Genomic DNA, 27136 nt, shown 5'->3' with positions numbered 1-27136 from the left:
GAGCAGGCTGTGGCGCTGAGCTGGGTGGCCTCAGCGGAGGGTAGCGGTATGGCGCGGTAGGATAGACTTGTCATTAAAAGACTGACCGGAACACGGCTCAATGCAACTCTAGTCGCTCAGCTCAGTTCCTCTCCACCCCTCTACGCTTCATGTAAATACTTGCCACTTTTCCCTGCTCTTCCCCGCTCCGCTCCGCCCATCTTCGCGTCAGTGGAAACGCGGGGTGCATTTCCACTGACGCATTGGTGCCATCCATATTCCATACTATAATCTGTACTATAGTAGTCCACAGATACCTAAGCGTCAAATGTCTTTCTAAGTTTTGGCAACTTATGTAGATCCCGCAGATAATTATTAGCAATATTATTATTTATCTTAAAATATCGACCAAGTAGATAGATACAGCATTTCAATTTTATTTATAAGAGCTTCAGTAAGTAAGTACCTATATGAATTCATTTTCTGACTGTAAGCCCTTATTTCTTCCGCCTTTGATAAGTTAACTTTTCAATATCGCATTGTTATATAAATACTTGAATTTCAAGTGGTCTCAAAATATACAATGGTTTTATTATCTCTATGATTAAATAACTACTTAATCGACATTAATACGGTAAATATAATTATTACGTGATTTCAATAATTATATTAAGGGCAGTAACTTTCAGTGAAATTCTAAATATTTTTAAACCGGATATATTTTTTTTCGTCTGAAAAAATATCTGAGTTATTCTCAAGTCATTATCATGAACCTCAATTGAGTATCTTGTAGGGACTTCCTTACGTCTTGAGCCGCCTGAATTCAGCAGCACCCTGAGATTCTTGGTATCGTCCGCGGCCCGTCCCGTCCAGTGGGGGTCTGCCAACGCTGCGCCTTCCGGTGCGTGGTCTTCATTCTAGGACCTTGCGACCTCTAATCTATCAGCTTTTCGAACTATATTTGAGTGTCCTGCCCATAGCCAGGTCAACTTCGCAAACCGATAAGCTATGTCGGTTACTCTGGTTGTCCTCCATGTAAAGACACTCCAGTCATAGCTCTGAAATCGTTTCAGGCATTATGAGTTCCTTCCCCAAAGCTTATTGATGTGTAATTAGTTAAAACGCGCATAACTTTGAAAAGTTAGAGGTGCGTGCCTGGAATCGAATCTCCGACCTCCCAAATAGGAGGATGTCACCACGTTCAAAAAAATTAGAGAACTTAGAACAAAACGTCAAGGCTTCGACGTCATGTGGCAGGCGTCAAATGTTTTCTCCATTTGACGCTAGGTAGCCCATAGGCTACCATATACCATAAGCATAGGGATTCATAGATTAATAAATCTATGAATCGTCTATTTTTCTTTGATTTCACGTCACCCATAGCCTAATATTTGACACTAGCGACCTGTCCCGGCTTATCATGGGTAACTAATTACAATTTTCATAGGGATCTCTATTTTTTTAAAGAAAATATAACCTGTGTTACTCAAGAATAATGTGGCTTTCTACAGGTGAAAGAATTTTCTAAATCGGTTTATTAGTTCCAGAGATTCCTACAAACAAACTTACAAACTTTACTTCTTTATAATATTATTTCTACGTGACATTGGCGGAGTACATTGTAAAATAAGAAGAAGAAGAAGAAGAATAATATTAGTATGGATATCGTTGCTTCAGGATCAAACCGAGAGCTGTTCACTCACTCTAGTCCACTCTGCTATTACGGCTATGCTGTCTCAGCACGTCATAATGTTTACCAAAAATCTGGTAGCTAGGCTAGGCCGGCTAGGAGTTGCAGGCGCATGTAACGGACAGTGCAGTTCGCGCTTGCAGTATGTGCGCGCGCGCCTTCGCGGTCGTCGCGCTTTGCGCTTGCGCGATCACGGCTGCGCGCGCTATCCAGGTTGGTGTTTTTTTTTAAATAGTGAACGTCGATTGAATATTAAAAAAGTAGCCTTATTTTCAGAGCGAAAAAATAGTAGGTACATAATCCTCAATTTAAAATGGATGGAAAGCGCATAATTTTTTTTTTGATTTTAGAATAAATTATTATTATACTTAGATTATTTTGTAATATAATTAAAAAGTAGTTAATTTTGGTAATATTTAAAAAACAGATTCAATTACACAACGAAATAAATTACATTAAAATTGATGGCAGCATAAAAAAATATTGGTGATTTTAGAATAAAAGTTTGTATTATAGAATTTAAAAAGTATTATCTCATGCTAAAAAGACGATTTTTTTAAACAATAAAGGTTAGTAATAAATAATAACAATTATAATTTACTTATTAATAAATTTATTAATTATATTTTATGCTGGACTAAGACGAATTTGGCTTGCAATAGAATTGGCAGCAAAATTTTTTTTTGCGGGAAAGCTTCATTATTATTTATGAGTAATTCAGGTAAGCAAGTAGGTATTTACTTAACAATAATAATATGTGGTAGATAATATTATAACCTTATCAAAATAATAAGGTATAACGTAAAGCGTAGGTAGTACTAGTAGTACTAGCGTAATAACTTCTCAGACCAGGGCGCGTTTGGAACCCTCGTAGCTTTACGTAATTAATTATCACTATTTAATTATTGCATCGTGTCTCACAAATTCATAATTGACGATCAAAAAATGTACCTACATTTGAATAAATAGTTTGAGCTTGAGTATCTAGGTATTTACCAAAACCTATAACTATCGGTTGAGCTCTACAAAATAAGAAAATTCTTAGATACTAGCCATCTTCTTAAATTCTTAGATACTTACTTCTAGGTCGACGGGAAGTACTCTATATGTTTTGATTCTTTTGACGGATCTAGACAGACAGACAACGAAGTGATCCTAGAAGGGTCCTTTTTAGCGGTCTGTACCTTAAAAGTAAAAAAGAAACCCTTATAGGATCACATAGTTGTCTATCTGTCTGTCTGTCTGTCTATTCGTCTGTTGTGTCTGTCTAGAAAACTTATGGGGTACTTCCCGTTCACCTAGAATCATAAAAATTGGCAGGTAGGTAGATCTTATACCACAAGTACTTAAAGGAAAAATTCCGAAAACTGTGAATTTGTGGTTACGTCGCAAAAAAAAAATTAAAGGCTCTTTCAAAATCAATGGTATAAACCCTCGGTGCGCGAGTCTGACTCGCACTTGGCCGGTTTTTTCTCTAGAGATACGGTCATACCGCACACGGAACTCAAAAAAACAAAAACGCAGGCAAAACCTGCGTGGCTCATCAACCTAATATACCTATTAGAAGTCACCTACTCGACTAAAAATAAGATGACTTGCGACTTGCGAGCTAGAACGGCTTGCGAGTCGACATTGGAGCCTTCACGTCTCGTGTTACGGAATACCAAGCTGCGGCTTGCCGTGGGACAATTACCTAGCTACTCGCACTTGCTGACTTTTGATAACAACAACTTAAAATTTAAAAAAACCCCGATACAAAAACCTCTATATGAAAACTAGAAAAGAGCTGTAACTTTCAAACGGCTGAACCGATTGCCTTCGATTATAGCTAAGAACACTCTCGTTCAAGCCGCCTTTAAAACAAAAAAAAAACTAAATAAAAATCGGTTCATTCGTTTAGGAGCTACGATGCCACAGACAGATACACAGATACACAGATACATACGTTTAACTTATAACACCCCTCTTTATGGATCGGGGCCCGGGGACTCGGGGGTTAAAAATTACAATACATTACACTTATCCATATACATCCTGCTTAGATCACATATATTTTATGAAACAATGTTGCTCTTGACTTTTTGTGTATTCGATTTTTTAGGGTTCTTTATATCAATAGGAAAAACGGAACCCTTATAGGATCATCTGTCTGTCTGCCTGTCTGTCTGTCTGTCCGTCTGTCGTGTCTGTCAAAAACCTATAGGGTACTTCCCGTAACCTAGAATCATGAAATTTGGCAGGCAGATTGGTCTCATATGCACAAGAAAGGAAAAAATCCGAAAACTGTGTTATGAAAGGGCTTTACCTATGCAGTCTAAAACAGATATTTATTTATTTTTATGCATAATAGTTTTTGATTTATCGTGTAAAATGTCGGAAAGAATACCCGAGTACGGAACCCTCGGTGCGCGAGTCTGACTCGCACTTGGCTGGTTTTTTTTTGGTTTATTCTGATTTCTGATACAAGTTGAGCCCTTGACAGTAATCTGTGGTCTTGCAAGTGGAAGGTCACGGGTTCGATTCCTGGCGGGAGCAGTTTAGGAATAATAAATTGCTCCGTTCGATGCCCTGTAGAAAGACAAGAAACCAAAGGAGTATGGGTTTAATGAAAACTGTCACACCTCTTCCAGGTTAGCCCGCATCCATCTTAGACTGCATCATCACTTACCACCAGGTGAGATTGCAATCAAGGGCTAACTTGTATCTGAAAAACAAGGGATTATCAAAAAGCCAAAATCCACATCATACAATCATCTTGTTGTGCTATATTGATTTAGTTCAGAGATTCCATAAGTAAATAAATAGTACAAACATACAGACACATGTCAAACTATAAATATAACGGGATGTATGTCGGTCTGGGTGTGATCATGTTTGTGTACGATGCTCAAGGCCGGTGTAGGTTTATTATGTCATAATGCGTTTGTCACGTGCTAATAGGTACCTACTCCTCAGACCAAAACCAACCCTACTCTCTTTATAGATTTACAGCTTCAATTTTAAGGGTTCCGTAGATGGAAAAGTGCCAACGGGACCCTATCACTAACCCTCCGCTGTCCGTCTATCCATCCGTCCGCCCGTCTGTCTGTTAGCGGGTTGTATCTCTTGAACCGTAATAGGTAGAGAGTGGGAATATGTTTGTATAATCTATTGCCGCTATAGCAACGAGTAATAATCAAAATAACTGCCATGAAAATTAAACAGTGTTGGTTCTTGTACGATTGTACAGAACCCTTCGTGTGCAAATCCGACTCGCACTTTGCAGTTTTTTTTTAAACAGGCTACGCCAGATATTTCCTCAAGGGTTTCTAATAGTGAAGGAATTACTAAAATCGGTTGAATAGTAATCGATAGGGTAGAATAGTTTATCGATTACAAACAAATAAATCTTTCCTCTTTATTCCTTTATATTTATATTTAGGTATATACCTAGTAGGTTTGTATAAATGCAGTTGCAATTAGGCGTCAATTAGTCAAAACTCGCTTTCATTTTAAGAGGGCTCTCTCCGTCACTCGTTTCATACAATCGTAGTTCCAATTTCATTTGAATATTAAGCAACCAAAGTCCATGAAATTTTGCAGACATATTCTAGAAACTAATATCTATGTCTGTGGTTTTCCAGATTTCTGTTAAAATATTCGGTTTCAAAGTTACACGGTCTTAAAAATTTTCATACAAATCTTTGAGCCCCTGTAATTTTAAAACTACGTATTTTTAGAAAAATCTAAAACACCATAGACACAGATATTAGATTCTAGAATATGTCTGCAAAATTTCAGGGACTTTGGTTGCTTAATTGTCAAATGAAATTGGAACTACGATTGTATGAAACGAGTGACGGAGAGAGCCCTGTTAATGTTATCGTACAAATTGTCAGTCGGCCAATACTAGACGTGGTCTAAACACATCACTTCAAGAGAACACCACAGACATGCAGTTAATATTTTCATAGATGTACAATTCTGGCTGAAAACACGTGTATTTGCGGACCAAGGTCGCTTGTATACGTCATAATGCAAGGATGACGTCGAATGCATCCATATAGGCCAAGAGATAACGAACTTAAATCTTATAAAGAGGTAAAGTTTGTAAGTTTGTATGTAGAAGATGATCTCCGGAACGGCTACCAATTATTATTTCATCACGGGCAACAACTATTTAGTTAGGAAACTAATAAAATTATCCATAACCAGAATGACTGTCATGAAATAGGTTGTGTTGTTAGAAATGAATTGTTAGTATTTATGTGTAGACCGTAGAGCCTAAATTACTGGGCCGATTTTGATAAATGAGGTGTCAATCGATTCGTTATTATGGTCCGGATGGCATAGATTACATTTTATGCGAAAAAAATTGACCTGACGGATGTTACACCCAAAAAAGTGGGGGGGGTCTCCAATTTTTTCTTTTTTTGCTATTGTATCGAGTGGGATATCAAATGAAAGAGGAAAAAATTTATGAATATAAATATCGTAGAATGTTTGTTGAATATAGAATAAATATGTCGAGCGACAGAAAAAACAATTTCGCGGGTAGAAGTCCCCCCCCGAACCAAAAAGAATGGTGTTATAAGTTTGACGTGTGTATCTGTGTATCTGTCTGTGGCATCGTAGCTCCTAAACGAATGAACCGATTTTAATTTAGTTTTTTTGTTTGAAAGGTGGCTTGATCGAGAGTATTCTTAGCTATAATCGAAGAAAATTAGTTCAGCCGTTTGAAAGTTATCAGCACTTTTCTAGTTTTCTTATAGAGGTTTTTGTGTCGGGGGCTTTTAAATTTTGAGCTATGTTCTATCTTGTCTATTGTTATCTATTTATTATTATGTTCTATCTTGTCTATGACGTATATCTTGTCTATTGTTTATTCAGTTATAGTCATGGACTCTTGTACTACATGAATGCACCCGACGTCACAATGCATTTAGTGACACCGACCTTGAACTACAAATACTAGTGATCTCACGCTGAAACTACGACTACAATACTAGTTTTTACGGATGCTTCTTTACTCATCTCAGGGCCTTATGCAACGATCATTTTAGGGTTCCGCATCTCCAGAGATAAAAAGAAACCCTTAGGATCACTTCTTTGTCTGTCTGTATCTGTCTATCTATCTGTCGTCTGTTCATCTGTCTGTCGTGTCTATCAAGACCCGGCCATATTAAGGAAATCAAAATACCGTAGCAATGCCTTATAGCCGTCTTATAGCCGTGAATATTACAACACAAAAAAAGTTTCTTGTGTGATGATACGCAACCCTTCGTGTCCGACTCGCACTTGACCGGATTTTTAAAAATTCCATCCTTGAAATTAATTTTGCTGGATACTAATATGTATTGTTCGGATAGTATAACCGGTTTAATAAGAAAACTAGAAAAGAGCTGATAATCTTCAAATGGCTGAACAGATTTACTTGGATTAAGTTACTCTCCATGAAGCCACCTCAACAAAAAATTAAATCAAAATCGGTTCATTCGTTTAGGGGCTACGATGCCATAAGTATATCCAAGCCACCAAGCCACCTCAACAAAAAAACTAAATCAAAATCGGTTTATTCGTTTAGGGGCTACAATGCCACAAGCAGATACACAAACACACAGATGCACAAATACACAACTTATAACACCCTTATTTTTGGGTCGGGGGTTAAAAACAAGCTACTTGTATTTGAAAATACTAAATTATTATAAATCGCTTACACAAGAATGTTCCTATTGGATCGGAAACATCAAAGAATAATGTCATCATTATGTAGATTACATAGCAGTCGGTATTATAATATGTAGCTCAAGATTCAAGAGTATAACGTTACCTACCATTTACCTACAATATACCTACCTACTCGTTTATCATACACATTGTTTGTGCATACCGCGCATACCTTACCACATAGTAATTAATATACATAATATCGTTTCGTAACGATACCATATACCATTTAATTTGGGTTCTTATTCTAAGCATTTAATATTTTATTGAAACGATTATTTTTACTTATAGTGGAGTAAACGAAGCATTTTCGTCGGAAGTCCTCAGAAACAGCTCCGATTTTGATGTTTTTTTTTTTAAATTCTTGTTTTTTATACATTATTTAAAATCAAAAACGTTTTGAAGCGGGGAAATAATTTTTAGTATTTTTTTATCCATATGTGCGATATTTATACACGAAGTCCAGAAAAACGCTACCTTCTCTTTAAGAAGTTGTAGAGGAAGTCAAATGCTACAAATGACCTCATAACACTTATGGGCAAAAATCGCCCGTTTTTGAGTTATTGATCGTTTTCAGAAAAATACGTATTTGTTTCTTTTAAAATTCATTAAAAAAAAGTTAGGCATATTGGCGACTTTTTATTTAATTTCTAAGTACTAGACATCTCAATTAATAACTGTGAATACTAAAATAAAAATAATCTTTGTAGGTTCCCCGGTTAGGGATCCAAGACTGTACCAGTTTTATAATTTCTATTGGGTTACTTTGCCAAAAATGCAATTTTTTTTAAAAGTTACAGAAATTTTTGGCCTGCAAATTATTTGCAAAGCTTCTACATATTCTCAGCTATCTAATGATGTACAAAACTTTAAAATAAATTGAAAATTAGCTAAAAAAATGATAAAATAATAGCACAAGGGAGAAATTTCTTAACGCTTAAATTTTAAACAAATCGTTCCTATTGATCAATTGAGCTATCCCGTGGCCGATTTTATGATCAGACTTGACCAAATTATATATTCACAGTAAACTGTTACCTCTCTCTAAGTAAAGACTACCTCTAAACAAAGAAGAAAACGAAACTTTCAGGGAAGCAGGTTTCCTCACAATGTTTTCCTTCACTTTTTTATTTTAAGCCCTTGACTGCAACCCATCTCACTGGCAAGTGATGATGCAGTCTAAGCTGGAAGGGCTAACCTGGAAGGGGTATGCCAGTTTTAATGAAACGCATACCCCTTTGGTTTCTACACGGCATCGTACCGGAACTCTAGATCGCTTGGCGGCACTTCTTTGCCAGTAGGGTGGTAAGGTAGTAGGGAGAACCGAACCACGGACCAGTCCACGAGTATCCAGAGTAACTGAGCCAAAGAGGTCAAAAACAATAAAGCTAGATTGAAACGGTTTTCAATATTTCTCAGCGGCCTCGAGGAGCAATGGCGGCCATAAAACCGTGCATTCACTAAAATTATTATTTCATGATGTCACAAAGGAAACATAAAATGTGTTGCGTAACGTAATAAATAAACTGCTTTCCGGTTTTTAAAGTAACAGACTATTAACGTCCCACAGCTGGGCAAAGGCCTCCTCTTCAAAATCTCCAACAGGAAACTTTAAAATTGCAAACATAATGTAGAGTATCTATAACCCCATCGATGTAAACCCCTTATTGGTTTCTACACAGAACTGTACCGAACGCTAAATTGCTTGGCGGCAAGGTTTTGCCGGTAGGGTGGTAAGGTAACTAGCCATGGCAGAAACCTCCAACCAGACCAAAAGAAATTCAAAATTCAAAAATTCAAAATATTTTTATTCAATTAGACTTTTACAAGTTCTTTTGAATCACCAAAGCATCTACTACTGGTTCGGAATGCCTTTCGCACCGAGAAGAACCAACAAGGAACTCCGCGGTTGCTCCTTTCAAAGATTTGATAATATACAATATTATGCCATGTATAAAAGCAATCGAGTTCCCGCGCATTGCTGGAACGAGCTGCAGGTCAAATCCACGCTCTTTTATCATTTAAATAATCTTCGATTGTATAATATGCTTTTCCCAGGAGCAAAGTTTTAATAGATTTTTTGAAACTGTGTAAAGGCAAGTCCAAAATTGATTGAGGAATTTTGTTATAAAAGATTTTGTTATAAATCACTGAGTGAATCATGATTTTTATATGTAATCGATTAATACAACAATTTTATCCCTTTCCAGCCCTCAGCGCGAATATACGTTGACGTATCATCAAGAACGAAAACACCGAGACCCACTCATCTCTTCGAAAGCGATGATGTGGAGAAAAGGTACACCCCAGAGCTGGTGCAAGAACTCCAAGCCACGAAGGACAATGCTCTCCTCCTGTACACGGAGTACACTTCAGCCGCTGCTGGGGATATGAAGGCGTTCATACAGAATGTGACCTCACTACTGCAGGATACTATCAGGTCTATGGAGACCAGGGTTCTGCAACTGGCGGTGAGTTTTCTTTTCTCCACACTTGATTTATGGCGTCGAACTAGAGAACTGATATACGTTGTTGTTCCAAGTTGCTGGAATTGCAATCTAGGCCGGAATGCGCAGTATTAGCAGACTCCCTCAGTAGGTGGGTAGACTTTATCAATCGCGGGGACCGCTATGGGTCATCTGTAACGTATTAGAAAAAACTGACCTGACTGACTGACTGATCTATCAAGACACAGCTCAAACTGCTGGACTGATAGAGCTGAAATTTGGCATGCACATAGCTATTATGACGCAGACATCCGCTGAGACGGAATTTTTGAAAATTCAATTCCTAAAGGGGTAAAACAGGGGTTTGAAATGTGTGTAGTCCGCGTGGATGAAGTCGCCGGCATAAGCTAGTTGTAATTATAAAATACATTGAATTGCAAGAGCTCTATGCATTTATCTAATCAAATGCAGATTATCCATCTGTCCATCAGAATGTTAAAACTAATAAACCTTGACTTAGTTGGAATCCCGAACGGTTAGTCGAATTTAATTTTGGCAAAACGTTTTAATACTATCATACGAAAACTGTATTGGATCTGCTTCCCAAACTAGCGGAGGTACTGAAAATAGGCGGACCTGAAAAAAAGCTTGTAAAATGTTTCTCTGTGACATATTTCTCATTGCTGAGAGCCATTTAACCTGCTACAGCTTATAATACAGGGCAAGATAAAAGGTAAACATAGACCTGGCTGTAGACGAACATCCTGGCCTAAGAACCTTCGCTAGTGGTTCCACATGAGTACAAGGTCACTGTTTAAGGCAGCGGTGAACAAAATCCAGTTAGCCTCAATGATTGCCAACCTCCGATAGCAGATAGCACTAGAAAAAGAAGAGAGTCATGTTCATTTCCATTGACCACGTCTTATGACTGGATAGAATAAAACCTTAAAAATGCGTGTAAATTTCCTTTTTTTTTTGCAAAAATAGTGAATTGTCCTTTTGCGTGGGTTAATAACAATCTTGAACAGTTTTCAAAGTTGAAATATAATTATTGTTATTTGTACTTGTAGGTAATTGCTATTTGCATACCCCTGTTCTTATATTGACCAGGATCTGGTCTAAATTCTTGTTATTTTACATAGATTAGTATTCTCTTCGTCTTAGTATGTTCCCAGGCTCTGCTTATTATTCTATACTATATGTTTGTTTACATGATACTGGTGTTAGCCTAGACCGAGGATCGTCGGCTATCTATTCGTGATTCTGTCCGGGGCATCTCTAACTTTTTGGTGCTATGTGCACTTTAAGCAATAAATTATAATTTATTTAATAAATTATTATTATTAACTTTCTTTCCATAGTAGGTACATCTTTCTTCTGAAATTCATTTAAGTTTCTATGCTATTATCATTATCTTTCAAATCTGCTATATCTAATCTCTCTATACTTATGGCTTTAAAATTTTGGTTTAAAAGTTTTGATGGTTTCGATAATATTGTTTTTATTTCAACTCTGGCTATTTTGTTGCTGTTTTCTTCCAAAACAAAAATATACGAAATGTTAGTAAGTACCTCTTATTAATTTTCTTCTTGGTCCTTCCGATTTCTGGGATTTTCTATAAATCATTATTTATTACTTACTCGAGTTCTTTTGAGAGGAAAATTATACAATTTACGAAAATAATCGAATCCCAGGAATCACATATGAGTTGCACAAATCATAAATCCATTGCAATCCGTATCTAAACTCTAGGTACCATTAGTGTTAGCAGAAGTGGGTTAGATTACGCCTAGGATTCCGAACGTGCAAGCATTTGATACGCGTAAGACGCTCCGATAACTGGCACATCTGTAACTGACTAACTGCGGGTCAGTTCATGAATTAAATACGGACAAAGGTGGCTATACTTATTATCTCGGGGCTTGAATTAGACCATAGGTACAAGTATTATAGGTCGAAGGTACGAAATACGAATATGATAGTTACCTACCATCGCCCGCAGCCGGGAGTCCAGACTGAGAAGGGTTTAGGACTTAGGTCATAGTTCACCACGCTGGCCAAGAGCGGATTAGTAGACTTTACAGTTCACACACCTTAGAGATATGGAAAGTCTCAGACATGCAGGTTTCTTCACGATGTTTTCCTTCATTGTTAAAGCAAGTGATATTTATTTGCTTAAAACGCACAGTTAAGTCATAAGTCCGAAAAGATAGAGGTCATGTCCGGAAGTGAACACCTGACCTCCCGAAAAGAAGGCCAACGTTTTAACCACTGGGCTATCACCACTTTGGTCTGCTCTGAAGTGGGTTAGATACCTACCTAGGATTCCGACGTAATACCTACACCGCACACCGATAACCAGGAACATCTGTTCAGCGGGTCAGCTCATGAATAAAACACGCGAGTACAAATCACAATGCTGTTAGAATAACTGGTTTTTCAGTCAGTCGTCGACTAACGGTCGCACGTAACGCACGCACGCTCGTTAAGCGATCACATACATATTTCTCATAGTACCTACTTAGTACCTAACTACAATGCAGTCTAAGTGTGATGTGTGTAAAAGAACGGTTACAAAATCACTACCGGGATTAGAATGCAGTAAGTGTGACAGAGTTGTGCATCTTAACACCAGATGCAGTGGTTTGACTGGTAAGCAAATCGCCGCCCTCAAAGCGGCCACCAGCTTAGAGTGGACTTGCCTTGAATGCCAGCGGGAATCACCAAGACGCAATTCATCAATCATTATTCCGGAAGAAGACGACGAAGACGACAACACACCTGTTCAAATCGACGCAAAGAAGCTGTTGAGCAACATTTCCAAGGAAATTGAAAAGGCGATTAAAAGTGAGATGCGTGAACTTAATGAGGCATTGCAGTTTCATAGTGGAAAGCTAGACGAAGTCGTGGAGTGTATGGACGCATTCAAACAAACTATTAAAGCACTCGAAAGGAAGAATGTGGAGCTAACGAATAAAAATAATAACCTAGAAACTCGTATCGGAGCCCTCGAGCAACGATTACAAGAAATCGAGCAAGAAAAGCTTATAAATTCAGTGGAAATTGCAAATGTACCATACCAGAGCACAGAAGCGGACAGTAAAATATTGGAAAAGGTGGCCCTGAAACTCCAACTACCCATTGGAGGTATAAAAAGCTCACGAAGACTCCAAGGGAAGAAAGAACAACCGCCGAACATTAGAGTGGAATTACAAGACGAAAGTACTCAAGAACAATGGATTACGGCTGCTAAAAGCATCAAAACTATGGTAGTGGACCTTTGCCCCTCCGAGAAAAATAATAAGGATATAGTTTACATCAGTGAAGCAATGACGAAAACCAACAAGACCTTACTGTGGAAGGCTAAGCAAGAACTAAAGATTAACCAGAAATTCAAGTACGTATGGTTTAAAAAAGGATTCGTAAAGGCACGCAAAGACGACGGTTCAAAAACCTATATTTTACGAACCATGGCGGATGTAAACGCCCTACTAAAGAACAAAACGTAAGGCATTATTTGATACCTGCGTTATATACCTGCCTTTTAATATGGACAGTTCACTAGACGAAATTTACGAATTATCGGACTGTATAAATATTAATGACTTTTTAAATAATATCTCTAATATTAATATAAACTTATTGTGTGTACATTTCAACATTAGATCTCTTATAAAAAACTTCGCCACGCTAGAACAGTGTATACTTACTTCGAATAAATGTATTGACGTAGTTATCCTCACCGAAGCTAATATATCTGATAAAATAAGTTGCCTTTATCATATAAATGGCTATCAAATGTTCACAGCTCTAAGAAAGTCAAGAAGGGGCGGTGGCATTATCGTTTATGTACGTAATAAAAACAAATGTAGCATAAAAAATATTAGAACAACCTACTTCGAAAATATATTATTTACAATAACCACCCCTTCTAACTACACTGCGAACATTTGTGCTATTTACCGTCCTCCTAATACAAGTAAAAACCTATTTATCGACGAACTCTTTACCACTATTGATAAATTCGCAAAAACCACAGATTTTTACTTTCTAGGAGATATTAACATAAATCTGAGACTAGACAACCCTATAAAACATAAATACAGTAACATGCTGCACAGCCTAGGCCTTATGTGCGGGATCACTGCACATACTAGGATTGAATTATGTAATGGCAAAATAAGCAAATCGTGTATAGATCACATTTATGCTCGATCCCGCACACAAGACCTGTATACGGCGGCGATCGGTACGACACTGGCTGACCACCGGGCGGTGATACTCGCTTGCCTCGGCGCTCGAACACAGGATGTTCCGAAATACAGAACTTGTCTTAACAACCAAAAGTTATTCTCATCATTAGAACAGATAGATTGGGGGCCTACAAATAACATGACGTGTCCAATATCTATATATAATTACCTAAAGACTAGACTTACGGAATGCTACAAAAAATCTGAATATAAAATAAAAATAAAACCTAACAACGTACGAAGTCAAAACATATGGATCAATAAAAAAATTATACAAGCATGTGAGTATAGGGATGATTTGTTCTTAAAATGGATAAAAAACACGAATGATCTAATCGCAAAACAAAAATACAATAAAGCCCGAAACTACGCCAATATGTTAATTCAAAAAACTAAAAATAAAACCACAAAGTCGGACATTATCGCAAACAAAAATAACCCTAAAAATCTATGGAATATATTGAATAGGCTAACTGGCAAAATGAAGTCTTCAATAGACGAAATACTGCAAAGTACTTTTGGTGGTCATTGCAAAGATATTGCAAACAATTTTGCGGATACGTTTAACAATAGTGTCAAACGGATAATTCCTAAATGCTCCGAACCATTGCTCGACAATTCAACATATAGCTCTTCAGCAAATGTCACCATGCGCTTTAAGCCTGCAGATCCCAAATCAGTAGAAAAAATAATCAAATCTCTAAACAGTAATAAAGCACCAGGAGTAGATCGAATAAGAGCTATTGACATAAAAATGCTATGTGGAAAAATTAAAGCAACCCTATCGAACCTGATAAATGCAAGCGTAATTACAGGTAAGTATCCTACTGAACTAAAAACTGGCATTGTAAGACCAATACATAAAAAAGGCAGTAGGCTCGATTGTGATAATTATAGACCGATAACGATATTACCTACGGTTGACAAAATCGTCGAAAAATACATTAGTAATCAAATACACAATTTTTATGATAGCAATGACATACTAACAAACAATCAATATGGATTCCAACCACGTAAGAACACTACTCAATTGCTTTCAGCATTCACAGATAGTGTATACAAACATATCGACAGTAAAAAGCATATTTTGGCCGTATTCATTGACTACAGCAAGGCTTTTGACACACTAAGACATAATAAACTGTTGCAAACCTTAGAGGACAGCGGAATTAGAGGTAAGCTACTCACATGGTGTGAAAACTACCTGCAAGAAAGATCTTACAGGGTTAGAGTTGGTGACGATGATAGTCTTCCAGTTCAGGTAACGGAAGGAACGGCACAGGGATCCGTACTAGGACCTTTGCACTACCTTACTTACGTAAATAGTCTGTCCAACACCATAAAGAAGTGTGAGATCTACCAATTTGCAGATGACACTTGTTTAGTTGCCGCGGCCGACAATATAGAAGAGGCGCTCACGCAACTTCAAGATGATTTCGACTCGCTGGCAAAATGGTCTCACGACGCAGGGCTGGTGCTCAATGCCAGCAAAACTAAACTGATATACATTAGCACCAGCCACAATAGAAGCTCGTACAAGCCTAAACTAATAGCGCATAATCACCATTGCCTTCATGTGAATACCGCTAAGAATCTGACACCTTGTACCTGTGATACAATCGACGTAGTTGACAAGCACACCTATCTTGGGCTTGTCATCGACAGTCGACTTAACTGGACAGACCACGTTAACCATGTGTGTGACAGGCTTAGAGGGATATTAGCAAAATTTTCGCTAATAAAATCTAGAATACCATACAAAACTCTCTTATTACTGTACATTTCTTTGGCTGAATCGGTTATATCATATGGGTTGTCAAGCTACGGAAGAACATACAAAACTCACCTTGATAAAATATTCGCACTTCAAATACGGATCCTAAAGCAAATAGTTCCAAATAAAATCAAATTAGCTCATAAAGATGATTATCGTAAACTATTTGCTTTCTGCAAAATAATACCAGTACATGAAAAAACAGAACTGACATTATTACTTGAGCAATATTTTAATGAAAACTTAAGAAAAGTGCAGACCCCATATTCAGCCCGAAGAATTGACAACCCTAAACTCTTATTACCTAAATATAACAACTTATATGGAAAAAGAAGATTGAATTACGTCATACCTTACTTAATTAATCAGCTCCCTAAGTCATTAACCGACGTAATAAATCAAAAAAATATAAAAGTTAAATTAAAGGAATACTATCAACAAATTATAATATCGAAGTATAATAATTAAACTGTATATTCTACAGTCTAATTATTGTACCTATTTAATTTTGTAAATAACGTGCCAGTAATATCGAAATATTGAATTGATAAATAAGTATCCACTTGTTACTACAACCTACACTTACTAATAATAGTAATATCTTAATTCACTAATAATACTAACAACTAAACTTACCTATAATACTTATAATAATACTAACAACTTAACTTACTACTAACATATAATAATATCAATCATATATTTAGCATCATATTTGATAGTTACATTACTTGAACTAAACATTGCACTTACACAAAACAAAATCATCCTGTACCAAAGTTATAAATCACACACGAAGTAGTGTTAGTAAGATATCATATTACATGAAGTAGTGTGAGTGAGCGTCGACTGGTTTTACCACGTCTTACGCTATTCGCACCATCCTACCTACCAACTTTTTTTTTTTATCTACCTACATATATTTAGAATTCTTATTGATAACCCATATTTAGCCTAATGTTGTTAGTTTATAAGTCTAGTTGTAAGTACTAGTAGAAATTGTTATACTAGATTAAATTATTGTTACGTGCACTACACATTGTCGACGACAGGTGTGCGGAAAAACTGATAAAGTTTATGAATACACCTGTTTTGTAAAATTTGTAAAAATTTGTTCTTAAATAAATAAATTATTATTATTATTATTATCTATATAACTTACTCTCACGCCCGGTTACAAAATAGATATATATATAAAAGCCAAAGGGAATATAATATACTTACATACATAAAAATAAATAAACCTACATATACATTTACATAAATACATATTTGTACCGGGCGGAGGATTACGCCCCGGCAGGGGAGACCAAACGGCCGGGGGTCAGGGCGACAGGTTGAGAAAGCGGCGGACTATCCTAGCCGAGTCTAGCAAGACCGCTTTTTGCATCCTGGCTGCGAGCGAACTGCCACGGAACCCCAGTCGCCTCAGATGGTGAGCGAGGCTGACTGGGATCAACCCGTTTGCAGATATGACGATTGGGATGATTTCAGTGGACCCCACATGCCACATGTCGGAAACCTCGTGAGCCAGATCAAGATACTTGCGTTTTTTCTCCGTCTCAGCTCTCACGAGGTTCTCGTCATATGGAATGGTGATGTCCACCAAAAACACCCTCGACTGTGCTCGGTCCACCACCACGATGTCAGGCTTATTCGCTAGAATAGTCCTGTCCGTGATGATGGACCGGTCCCAATAGAGCCGGACTCCGTCGCGCTCGAGTACCGGCACCGGTGTGTACCTGTAATACGGCAGCCTCTCATCCAGGAGACCGTACTTCAGAGCAAGCTCTTGGTGAAGGATTTTGGCTGCTTGGTTGTGTCTGTGCAGATACTCAGTGTTGGCAAGCGCCGAACATCCCGAAAGCACATGTCTGAGTGACTCACCGGGATGGCGACAAGCTCGACAGATGTCGTGAGTGCCATCCTTCAGAATGTATTTTCGGTAGTTCCGCGTCTTGACCACCTGATCTTGTATCGCACAGACAAACCCTTCGGTTTCCCCGAAGAGGTCACCAAAGCGCAGCCATTGCACGGACGCTTTTTTATCTACGTGTGGCTCATTAAGAGCTTTAAAAAAGCGTCCGTGCAACTCCTTCTCCTTCCATACGGTCTCCCGGTCAGAGGTGCTAAGTACCACCGGTTTCTGCCACTCGGTTTTGGCTAAGGATAGTGGAGTGAGTCCTTTATCACATTCTATGACCTCTCTATGCATGGGGGACCCCCTCATCGTCTCAAAGTAGGTTCTGAGATTGGATATCTCCCGGTTATGCATGGTCTTGACGCTTAATACGCCTCGACCTCCACACTTCCGGGGGATATACAATCTCATCACAGACGATTTTGGATGGTGCATGCGATAGAGAGTCATAGTCGTGCGGACTTTTCTGTCCAGGGTGTCAAGTTCGGTCTGAGTCCAACTGAGCACGCCAAAGGTGTACATGAGGACGGGCATAACCCAGCCGTTATAAGCTCGGACCTTATTGGCGCCTGACAAATAACTTTTACAGATTTTTGTCAGACGGCCAAAAAAGGCCTCGCAAACAGACTGTTTCATGTCCGCCTCTTTTACACCTAGGGATTGTGACATGCCCAGATACCGGTATGACTCAGCTTCAGAGAGGGTCTTAATGTTGGTTGGCTCGAGACTAATCTCGGCCGAATGAGTAACCTGTCCCCTCTCCACATGTATGACCGCACACTTGTCCAGTCCAAGCTCCATCCTGATGGAATTGCTGAACTCAGTGGTGATGTTCAGCAGCTCCTTCAGGCGGGTGGCATTGGGTGCCAGCAGTTTGAGGTCATCCATGTACAGAAGGTGAGGTACTTTTGTCCCTCCTCTCCGAAACTGAAAGCCTGTCCCCGAGCCCTCCAGCAGGGTGCTAAGCGGGTTCAGAGACAGGCAAAACCATAGCGGGCTCAGACAATCACCCTGGAAGATACCCCGCCCTATCCTTATCCGGTCATCGGCAGCCGCCAACCGCTCACCATGGAGACACAGGATCGTGCTCCACTGCCCCATGCATGCCTCAAGGAAGTCTCGAACTGCACTGTCAACTTTGTACAGCTCAAGGACCCTCAAGAGCCATGAATGAGGCACCGAGTCGAATGCCTTTTTGTAGTCGATCCAGGCGGCGGAGAAATTCCGACGGTTGCGCTTGACCAGTTGGCCCGCAACGGAGTCGATGAGAAGGAGCTCCTTAGTACCACGACCACCGCCCCGACATCCGTTCTGAGCCCCAGACATGATGTTATTCTCGTCTATGTGACGGGAGATCTTGAGGCTCAGAACGGACGTCAGTGTCTTATAGATGGTAGTAAGACACGTTATGGGACGATACTTAGCCGGATCGGTGGTATCGGTGGACTTTGGAGCTAGGTGAGTGACCCCGGTAGTGAAAAGGCTCGGGAGCGCCCTCTGCTCGAGAGCCTCTTGGAATTGTCGAGCCAAGGTCGCATGGCAAACCGAAAAACCTTTCAGCCAGTAGTGATGCAGTCCGTCGGGTCCCGGGCTTTTCCAGTTCGGGGCCCGCCTTACTGCACCAGCTACATCCTCCGCAGAGATGGCGACCGGGTTCATCGGTTCTATTCTGGCACATGCTTCCTCTACCGCCGCAATCCAAGGGCCCTCCTCATGCTCCACCTCTCTCGACCACACCCCCCGCCAGAAAGCGACTAGGTCGGCCGGGTCCGGTCGCTGAGAGGTAGAGCAGACTGCTGGGCACTCCAGTCTTTTGTAGAACCTTTTCTGATCACTCGAGAAGAGACGATTTTGCTGAAATCGCTCAACTCTTGCCGAGTATCGTCGGATGCGGTTCCCCCATGCAGCGATTTTCTGCTTCAGGTCGTCGATGCGCTCTGTTAGCTTTTGCGCAATATCGGGCTGGTCCAACCTGACCCCACACCCGTTAAACGCAACTCTAACAGATCGCACAATCCTTGGCCTAGTGTTGCCCGACCTGAAGCTTTGCAGTCTGCCAATGAGGACTCTGGCAAGAGTGATACGGTGTTCTATTCTCTTCTTCCAGGCCGGTTCCGCGCTGCGCCTTGTGGCAGCAGCACGCCCCAGTCCCGGAGTCTTGGCACCGATGAATCGGTGTACGGCTAGCGCCGCTCCGAAGAGAATAGAAGCCGCATCACCCAGGCCAGTGCTGCTCTCCAGATGTTGTGGCAGCATTTTGTTTATGGCCTCAATGACATCCCGCGTCGCTACATTTAGTGTAAGTCGGGAGAGCCGCGGACGATTCTCTAGAGGAGCGCTCCGGATTTCAGAAATCGCCTCTTCTAGAATCCCTCTCATCCGCTCTATATCAAGGGAGACTGTTCCCTCAGTGTCTTCCTCCACAGGCAAATCTTGTGACGTGGTAATTGTCTCCTCGCGGACAGGCGCCGCCTGGGAGACGATTTGCTCTGCGGTAGGTGCTGAGACTTCCGGGACAGCCTCACGTCGTAATCGTTCGAGCTCGGTAGCGTTGAAGATGTTAGAACGCTGAATATACCGAGCCCGGTCTGCCAGGTTTTGTTCCGTGACAGTTAAGTTCGGCTCGAGCAGCAGGAACTCGCGGTACATTGCCGCTCGGTAGCCAGTCCGTCCGGTTTCCCCTCCTGTCGCCCTGTAGTACGCACGCATGACATTCTCGTTCATGAGAGAAGTCCAGCGCATGCGGCGTACACCACCAGCGGCGGGCGCCGAAGATTGGGCCCTGGTGGACCCTGTCGGAGCCAAGCCATCTGGTGGGGATGATGGATATGTCGACCGGCTAGGTGGCAGCGCCGGTCGACTGGTGGCACTGGCCACCAGTCGACAGGGTTATTATTATTATTATTATTATTATTAATTAGAACCTAGACCTAGCATCTACAGTTTATTTTTAACCCCCGACCCAAAAAGAGGGGTGTTATAAGTTTGACGTGTGTATCCTATGTATCTGTGTATCTGTCTGTGGCACCGTAGCGCTTAAACTAATGAACCGATTTTAATTTAGATTTTTTTTTGTTTGAAAGGTGGCTTGATCGAGAGTGTTCTTAGCTATAATCCAAGAAAATCGGTTCAGCCGTTTGAAAGTTATCAGCTCTTTTCTAGTTACTGTAACCTTCACTTGTCGGGGGTGTTATTTTTTAATTTACACTTGTTGTGATGATGGTAAAATCCTCACATTGGCATTACCTATTTAGAGTTCAGAATCTCTAGAAAATGGTTCAAGTGCGAGTCAGACTCACCCACGAAATAAATAATAATTTTATTCCTATGAATGCATGAAGGGTTACTGTTCTGACGTTCTGGAGTGAAGACCGTATGTATACTCTAGCAAGCGCAGTTGGACGGATGACCTGAAACAGGTGGCGGGGAACGGATGAGGAAGGCGGAGGTGTGCCTGAAAAATGTCTATCCTTTCACTGTACAAGATTTTGTTTAAGTACCAAACAAATAGGTACGGGAGTAATTTTTTGTAATACGCCCTTCGAGTAGTCTATTTCAGTGTTATCAGATATGCAGATTGATAAGTGCTCTCCAAGAGAAGGAAACGAAACGTAAGTAGGTACTTACTACTTACCTACCAAAGTACCTACTCGTAGGATGCTTGTCGCTTATCTAATATCCATAATATTGTTTTGTAAACAATGTGTGTTCACTTTTACGTCGTTGGAACAAAACCACTGGCCTCTACTAATTCAAGTCCCTAAGGTACGCTGGATCTGCGATTGCCGCATGATTCCCCCCATTTACCGCAATCACAGTAATAGTGCATCCTTTTCTCTTCAAAAACGAGAGAGCAAGAGATAGCGTCTTATGTTATTCAGTGAACAAGGTTTATATGTATAGATCGATGTCTGTACATATTAATTACTAGCAAAAATTTGCATTTACCCATTCCCCTTCGCAAGGCCAAAGTCACAGATGTTACTTGTGTATCGTATAATGACACAATCTTTCTTTGGCATTCGGTGTATTGTCGACTGATTAATTAGCATGTCTATAAACCTGTCAATACGTGCTGCATAATATGAGTCATATTGCATTTTACTATTTGTTTGCGAAATAAGATGACTACATCTACGAGAGCAATTAAAATAAAATGAGTATTTATATTTTACATAATAATCAAGATTTTTAAATAATAATCAAGATTATGTCTACAAGCTGCATCCTTTAACTCTTAGATATATATTACCTACTAGCTGTGCCCGCGACTTCGTTCGCGTGGAATCAGCGCGCTTTATATAGCCACGGACGCTCAGGCGCGAGGCGTGTAGTACGTACTCTGTACGTTAAAAATGTTCGCCGTGATTCTTTAAATTGACATAACTTTTTTATTTATGAACCGATTGACATGAAATAAACACTAAATGTTAAGTGAAGCTTACTACAATATATTAGTGAAAACTGTATCTAAATCGAATAAGCCGTGTCTGATATTAGCGTGCACAAACACACAGACAAACAGACAAAAAAAAATTAATTACAATTTCGGGTTCGGCATCGATATAATAACAACCCCTGTTACTTTTTTTTATATATTTCCATTGTACAGACACCACTTTTCTACAATTTTATTATATGTATAGATTATTAGATTACCCATGTACCTACCTTATCATGGTCAACCCTCGCTGGCCCACTACTGAGCATGATTCTCTTCTCGGAAGGTGAAGGGTTTGACCATAGTCTCCCACGCCGTCCAAGTGCGGATTGGCAGACATCACACACATTTGAGAATACTAGCTGTGCCCGCGACTTCGTTCGCGTGGAATAGCTCTCAGCGCGCTTTATAATATAGCCACGGACGCTCAGGCGCGAGGCGTGTAATACGTACTCTGTACGCTAAAAATGTTCGCCGTGATTCTTTAAATTGACATAACTTTTTTATTTATAAACCGATTGACATGAAATAAACACTAAATGTTAAGTGAAGCTTACTACAATATATTAGTGAAAACCGTATCTAAATCGAATAAGCCGTTTCTGATATTAGAGTGCACAAACACACAGACAAACAGACAAACAGACAAAAAAAAATTAATTACAATTTCGGGTTCGGCATCGATATAATAACAACCCCTGCTACTTTTTTTTATATATTTCCATTGTACAGACACCACTTTTCTACAATTTTATTATATGTATATAGATTATGGAGAACTCTCAGGCAAGGTTTCTTCACGATGTGTTCCTTCAAGCAAGTGATATTCTATTGCTTAAAACGTTTTCTTTTGCCAAAAATAGGCGTGATTCCAAACGTCGATTAGCTAGTATCACTAGATGAAGACAGATTCAGTTAGAAGGAAAAGGTGATAGGCAAATTTTTTCCGTCATCTGTCGAAACAGCACTATTTAAGGTTCCACCAGCTAACGAGTTATCCGCTTTGATGTAGCGGGCTCTTAACCGCTAAAAACGTTACCGTTATGTAAACCGTTATGTAATAATTATTGCCGATGATACATAACAATAATTTATTAATAAACCCTACTTATAATGACCAATAAGCTTAATTTGGGATAATTATAATTATCCGACTATCATTGGCAGATTGCCGGATACGAATTAATCTCGAATGAAAGTGACGGAGTATGATTATTATGTCAGCTATGTCATAAAAATGCAATGAACTCTAATGAATGTCACTTTACTGATTGATTGATTTTGTCTGGTGGGAAGTCTATGGGTGAGAGGCTTCGGCCGTGGCTAGTTAGCACCCTACCGGCAAAAGCCGTGCCGCTAAGGGATTTAGCGTTCCGGTACGATGCCGTGTCACTAAATCAAAGGGTAAAAACTGCCATACCCCTTCCAGGTTAGCCCACTTACCTTCATCTTAGACGATAGATGAGATTGAAGTCAAGGGCTAACTTGTATCTAAATAAAAAAAAATTAAGAAAATTGACATAATGGTTAAAACTTCTGCCTCGTATCCGGCAAGTCAGGGGTTCAATACCGGGCACGCACCTCTAACTTTTCCGAGTAAAGTGCGTTTTAATTAAATATCACTTGCTTCAACGGTGATGGAAAACATCGAGAGGAAACCTGCATGAATGTGGGAGCTCCTTATTGTTCTCAAAGTTGTTTGAAGTCTGCCATTCCGTACTTGACCAGCGTGGTGGACTATGTCCCAAATGCTTCTCATTCTGAGGGAAGACCTGTGCTCAGTAGTGAGCCGGCGATGAGTTGATGATGATGATAATGATGCAGGTTTTCCTTTAACCGTTAGACACCATGCTCGATACATAGATAACCTCGATATTGAGCCTCGATAGTTCAACGGTTGAGGAGCGGACTGAATTCCGGAAGGTCGGCGGTTCAAACCGGCGGCACTATTGTCGTACCCACTCCTGGCACAAGCTTTACGCTTAATTGGAGGGGAAAAGGGAGTATTAGTCATGATTAGCGTGTTTAATATTCTTTAAAAAAAAACCAGAAGCATTGCGTGGTGCCGTTAAATCAATAAATGATTCGTGTTATCATGGTATTATCACTACATAAAGCTTATTAAATCAAGCATTCATGCCAATAAGCCCAGCCAATGAACCGATTAAACTCATTTCCGCTCCAACTTCCAGCCAAATGCGGCTTCAGTCACAACACAATTTGCGTTAAACATGCTTGTACTACTACTACTAGGTACTACAAGGCAGCTATGTAATTCGAAAATAACTGGACTCCAGGTCACGCATTTGAGGTACGTTGCGCGAGGTGGTGCGGCAAATATAGTTTATACTAGCTGGTGTCCGCGACTTCGTTCGCGTGGATTCGTTTTTTTTAAATCCCGTAGGACCTCTTTAATTTTTCGGGATAAAAAGTAGTCTATGTGTTAATCCAGGGTATAATCTATCTCCATTCTAAATTTCAATCAAATCCGTCAGGTAGTTTTTGCGTAAGCTGTTTTTTCACTATGGGTTATAAATTTTTTTTGTTGTTTTTTTTTTTGTAGATAGTTATATAGTCTACAAATTTTGTTCGACATATTTTATGATAAAACTTACCGTTTAGCTGGAAAATGTAAAAAATCCATTTTTGAGAAGTTTGAACTTGAATTTTTTTTTTTGCAAATCTGGGTTCGATGGGGACTTTTCACAATTATTCAGCTATGTTAGTATTCCAAACATTTTGTTTGGCTCCTGAAACTCTACAAATGTATGTAAAATTGTCTCTACGTGGTTGATTAACTGTCTTGGACTCGTATTCAACTGATTAGTGATTGGAAATAACTAATAAGCAAGTAATAAAGAACAAATTGAATACTAATAACTAATACTTAAGTCATGTTTTATTGGTATTACATAATATTTGTTTACTACAAGAACAAGTGTAAATTAAAAATTTATAACACCCCCGACAAGTGAAGGTTACAGTTATAGCTAGAAAAGAGCTGATAACTTTCAAACGGCTGAACCGATTTTCTTGAATTATGGCTAAGAACACTCTCGATCAAGCCACCTTTCAAACAAAAAAAAACTAAATTAAAATCGGTTCATTAGATTAGGAGCTACAAATACACAGATACACAGATACACAGATACACACGTCAAACTTATAACACCCCTCTTTTTTGGTCGGGGGTTAAAAAAATATAAGTAGCTACATAAACGTGTTTCAGATTTGTTCAGAATTTTGAAAAATCCCACCGTCAAGTGGGTTAAATACTTAAGTAGGCGATGAAAGTTTGATAGATCAGTCAGTCAGTTAACACAGGTCTTTTTATTTTATCTAAGTAGGTAATAGGTATGTAAAATAGATGAAACTACAACAGGAAGCCTGTTTTGAAAATCTAAAGGTCGCTGTATTTTATACCGTTGCCGAGGTCGAGTGAGCACAACAGAAGAAAAGATCTCGTTGTATTGTTAATGGCGCGTTTATTATGTCGTAAAATATGCAAGCATGTATGAAGTAATCTTTATTTTATGTGCAATTTATAATGCGTTGCTAACGAAGTGTAATAGGCTGGCAAACTCACTAGAGGCTTAGCTATCGAACCCGCCTTTTTTCTCAAAAATAATACTTTACAATACATACATACATACATACATAGACTGCTAAAATCATAACCCTTCCTTTCGGCTTTGCCGTAGTCGGGTAAAAAAGTACAGATGATCCCGGCCATACCCAGGTGTGGTTACTATGGTTAGTCGACGAAAGCCCGGCTGTTTCGAACCAATCCGGGGTTCTTTTAAGGTTCCGTACCTCAAGAGGAAAAAACCGACCAAGTGCGAGTCAGCCTCGTTCACCGAGGGTTCCGTACTATAATTATAGATAGATACGTATTATATGTATTTATAGACCTACCTACCTGCCAAATTTCATGATTGTAGGTCAACGGGAAGTACCCTATAGGTTTTCTTGACGGATACGACGAACGGACAAACAGACAGACGAACAGATGAATAGATGGACAGACGGATAGACAGATTCATTCATTTGCAAGAAAGTTGGTACAAGGAAGATAGAATTATACAATATTCTTCCATATAAAAGTCCTTGATACATAATAATATGTCTATGGTCTTTAAAATAACCTACCAAATGCAAGTTGTTTCTTATAAGCTTGTCTAACTTTTTACGTCCACAACTAGACTTGCATATTATGCAATTGCGTAGTTATGTATCCAGTTAAAAAACACAGCTAGGTGCATTTCGATTGGAAATTAATTGATGCAATTAGTTGTTATACTTATAAGGCTTAGAAGTTATGGAGGCACTGACCTCTACTACTACTACGCTGGACCTGCGATTGCCGCTCTGTTTTTGAAGCAACTTGATTTTCTCCATTTTGGCGCTGATAAAAGCAGTGAGCGATATGTGAGCCCAAATGTTTGTGATGTCTGTCAATATAGTGTCAACGCGAAGACCAGTTGAGACGAAGTGTCAATTTTAATTCCCGGTAGATACCTACCTACGCTTAGTTATGTAAATATACCTTGCATGATGACCTAAGGAACCCTAGATACTACGGAACCCTTCGTGTGCAAGTCCGACTAGCACTTGGCCGGTTTTTCTAGATTTACCGTGCTTGCACGTACATACTAAATGCTAAGAATGTGAACGACCGACTTCCTTCGACCAGACTGACTGACGTCTCGTTCAATAGTTGTATTTACTAATAAGTATTTATTTAAAGGCACTTATGATATATCAAAACCTGTATCTTGTATGAAAATTAAAAAATTAGCCAAGGGCGAGGAAGACTCGCGCACTGAGGGTTCCGTACTCGGGTATTTTTTCCGATAAATCACACGGTAAATCAAAAACTATTATGCTTAAAAATAAATAAAAATCTGTATTAGAATTTA

At 39.3% G+C, this 27136-nt stretch overlaps 2 protein-coding genes and 1 long non-coding RNA gene across 3 annotated transcripts in view; all 3 read left to right on the top strand.

Moving 5' to 3' along the window:
• Nucleotides 1-1746: 1746 nt before the first annotated feature.
• Nucleotides 1747-27136, top strand: part of LOC123868907 — a 30038-nt gene continuing 4648 nt past the window's right edge. The window contains exons 1-2 of the mRNA XM_045911574.1: nucleotides 1747-1882; nucleotides 9589-9849. Of these exons, the coding sequence (XP_045767530.1) occupies nucleotides 1814-1882; nucleotides 9589-9849 (330 nt within the window). The 5' untranslated portion in view covers nucleotides 1747-1813. The remainder of the gene's footprint in view (nucleotides 1883-9588; nucleotides 9850-27136) is intronic.
• Nucleotides 10822-26722, top strand: LOC123868914. The gene is made up of 3 exons (XR_006796761.1): nucleotides 10822-10832; nucleotides 11856-11862; nucleotides 26542-26722. It is a non-coding gene; the product is annotated as an uncharacterized LOC123868914 (long non-coding RNA).
• On the top strand, nucleotides 12277-15271 carry LOC123868904. The gene has a single exon (XM_045911570.1). It carries the CDS (start codon nucleotides 12363-12365, stop codon nucleotides 13332-13334), a length of 972 nt encoding a protein of 323 aa, XP_045767526.1. The 5' UTR covers nucleotides 12277-12362; the 3' UTR covers nucleotides 13335-15271.

Source organism: Maniola jurtina, chromosome 10, assembly GCF_905333055.1.
Source record: "Maniola jurtina chromosome 10, ilManJurt1.1, whole genome shotgun sequence".
Classification (NCBI taxonomy): Eukaryota; Metazoa; Arthropoda; class Insecta; order Lepidoptera; family Nymphalidae; genus Maniola; species Maniola jurtina.
The sequence above is the reverse complement of the archived record's forward strand: the minus strand, read 5'-3'. Positions and strand labels throughout refer to the sequence as shown.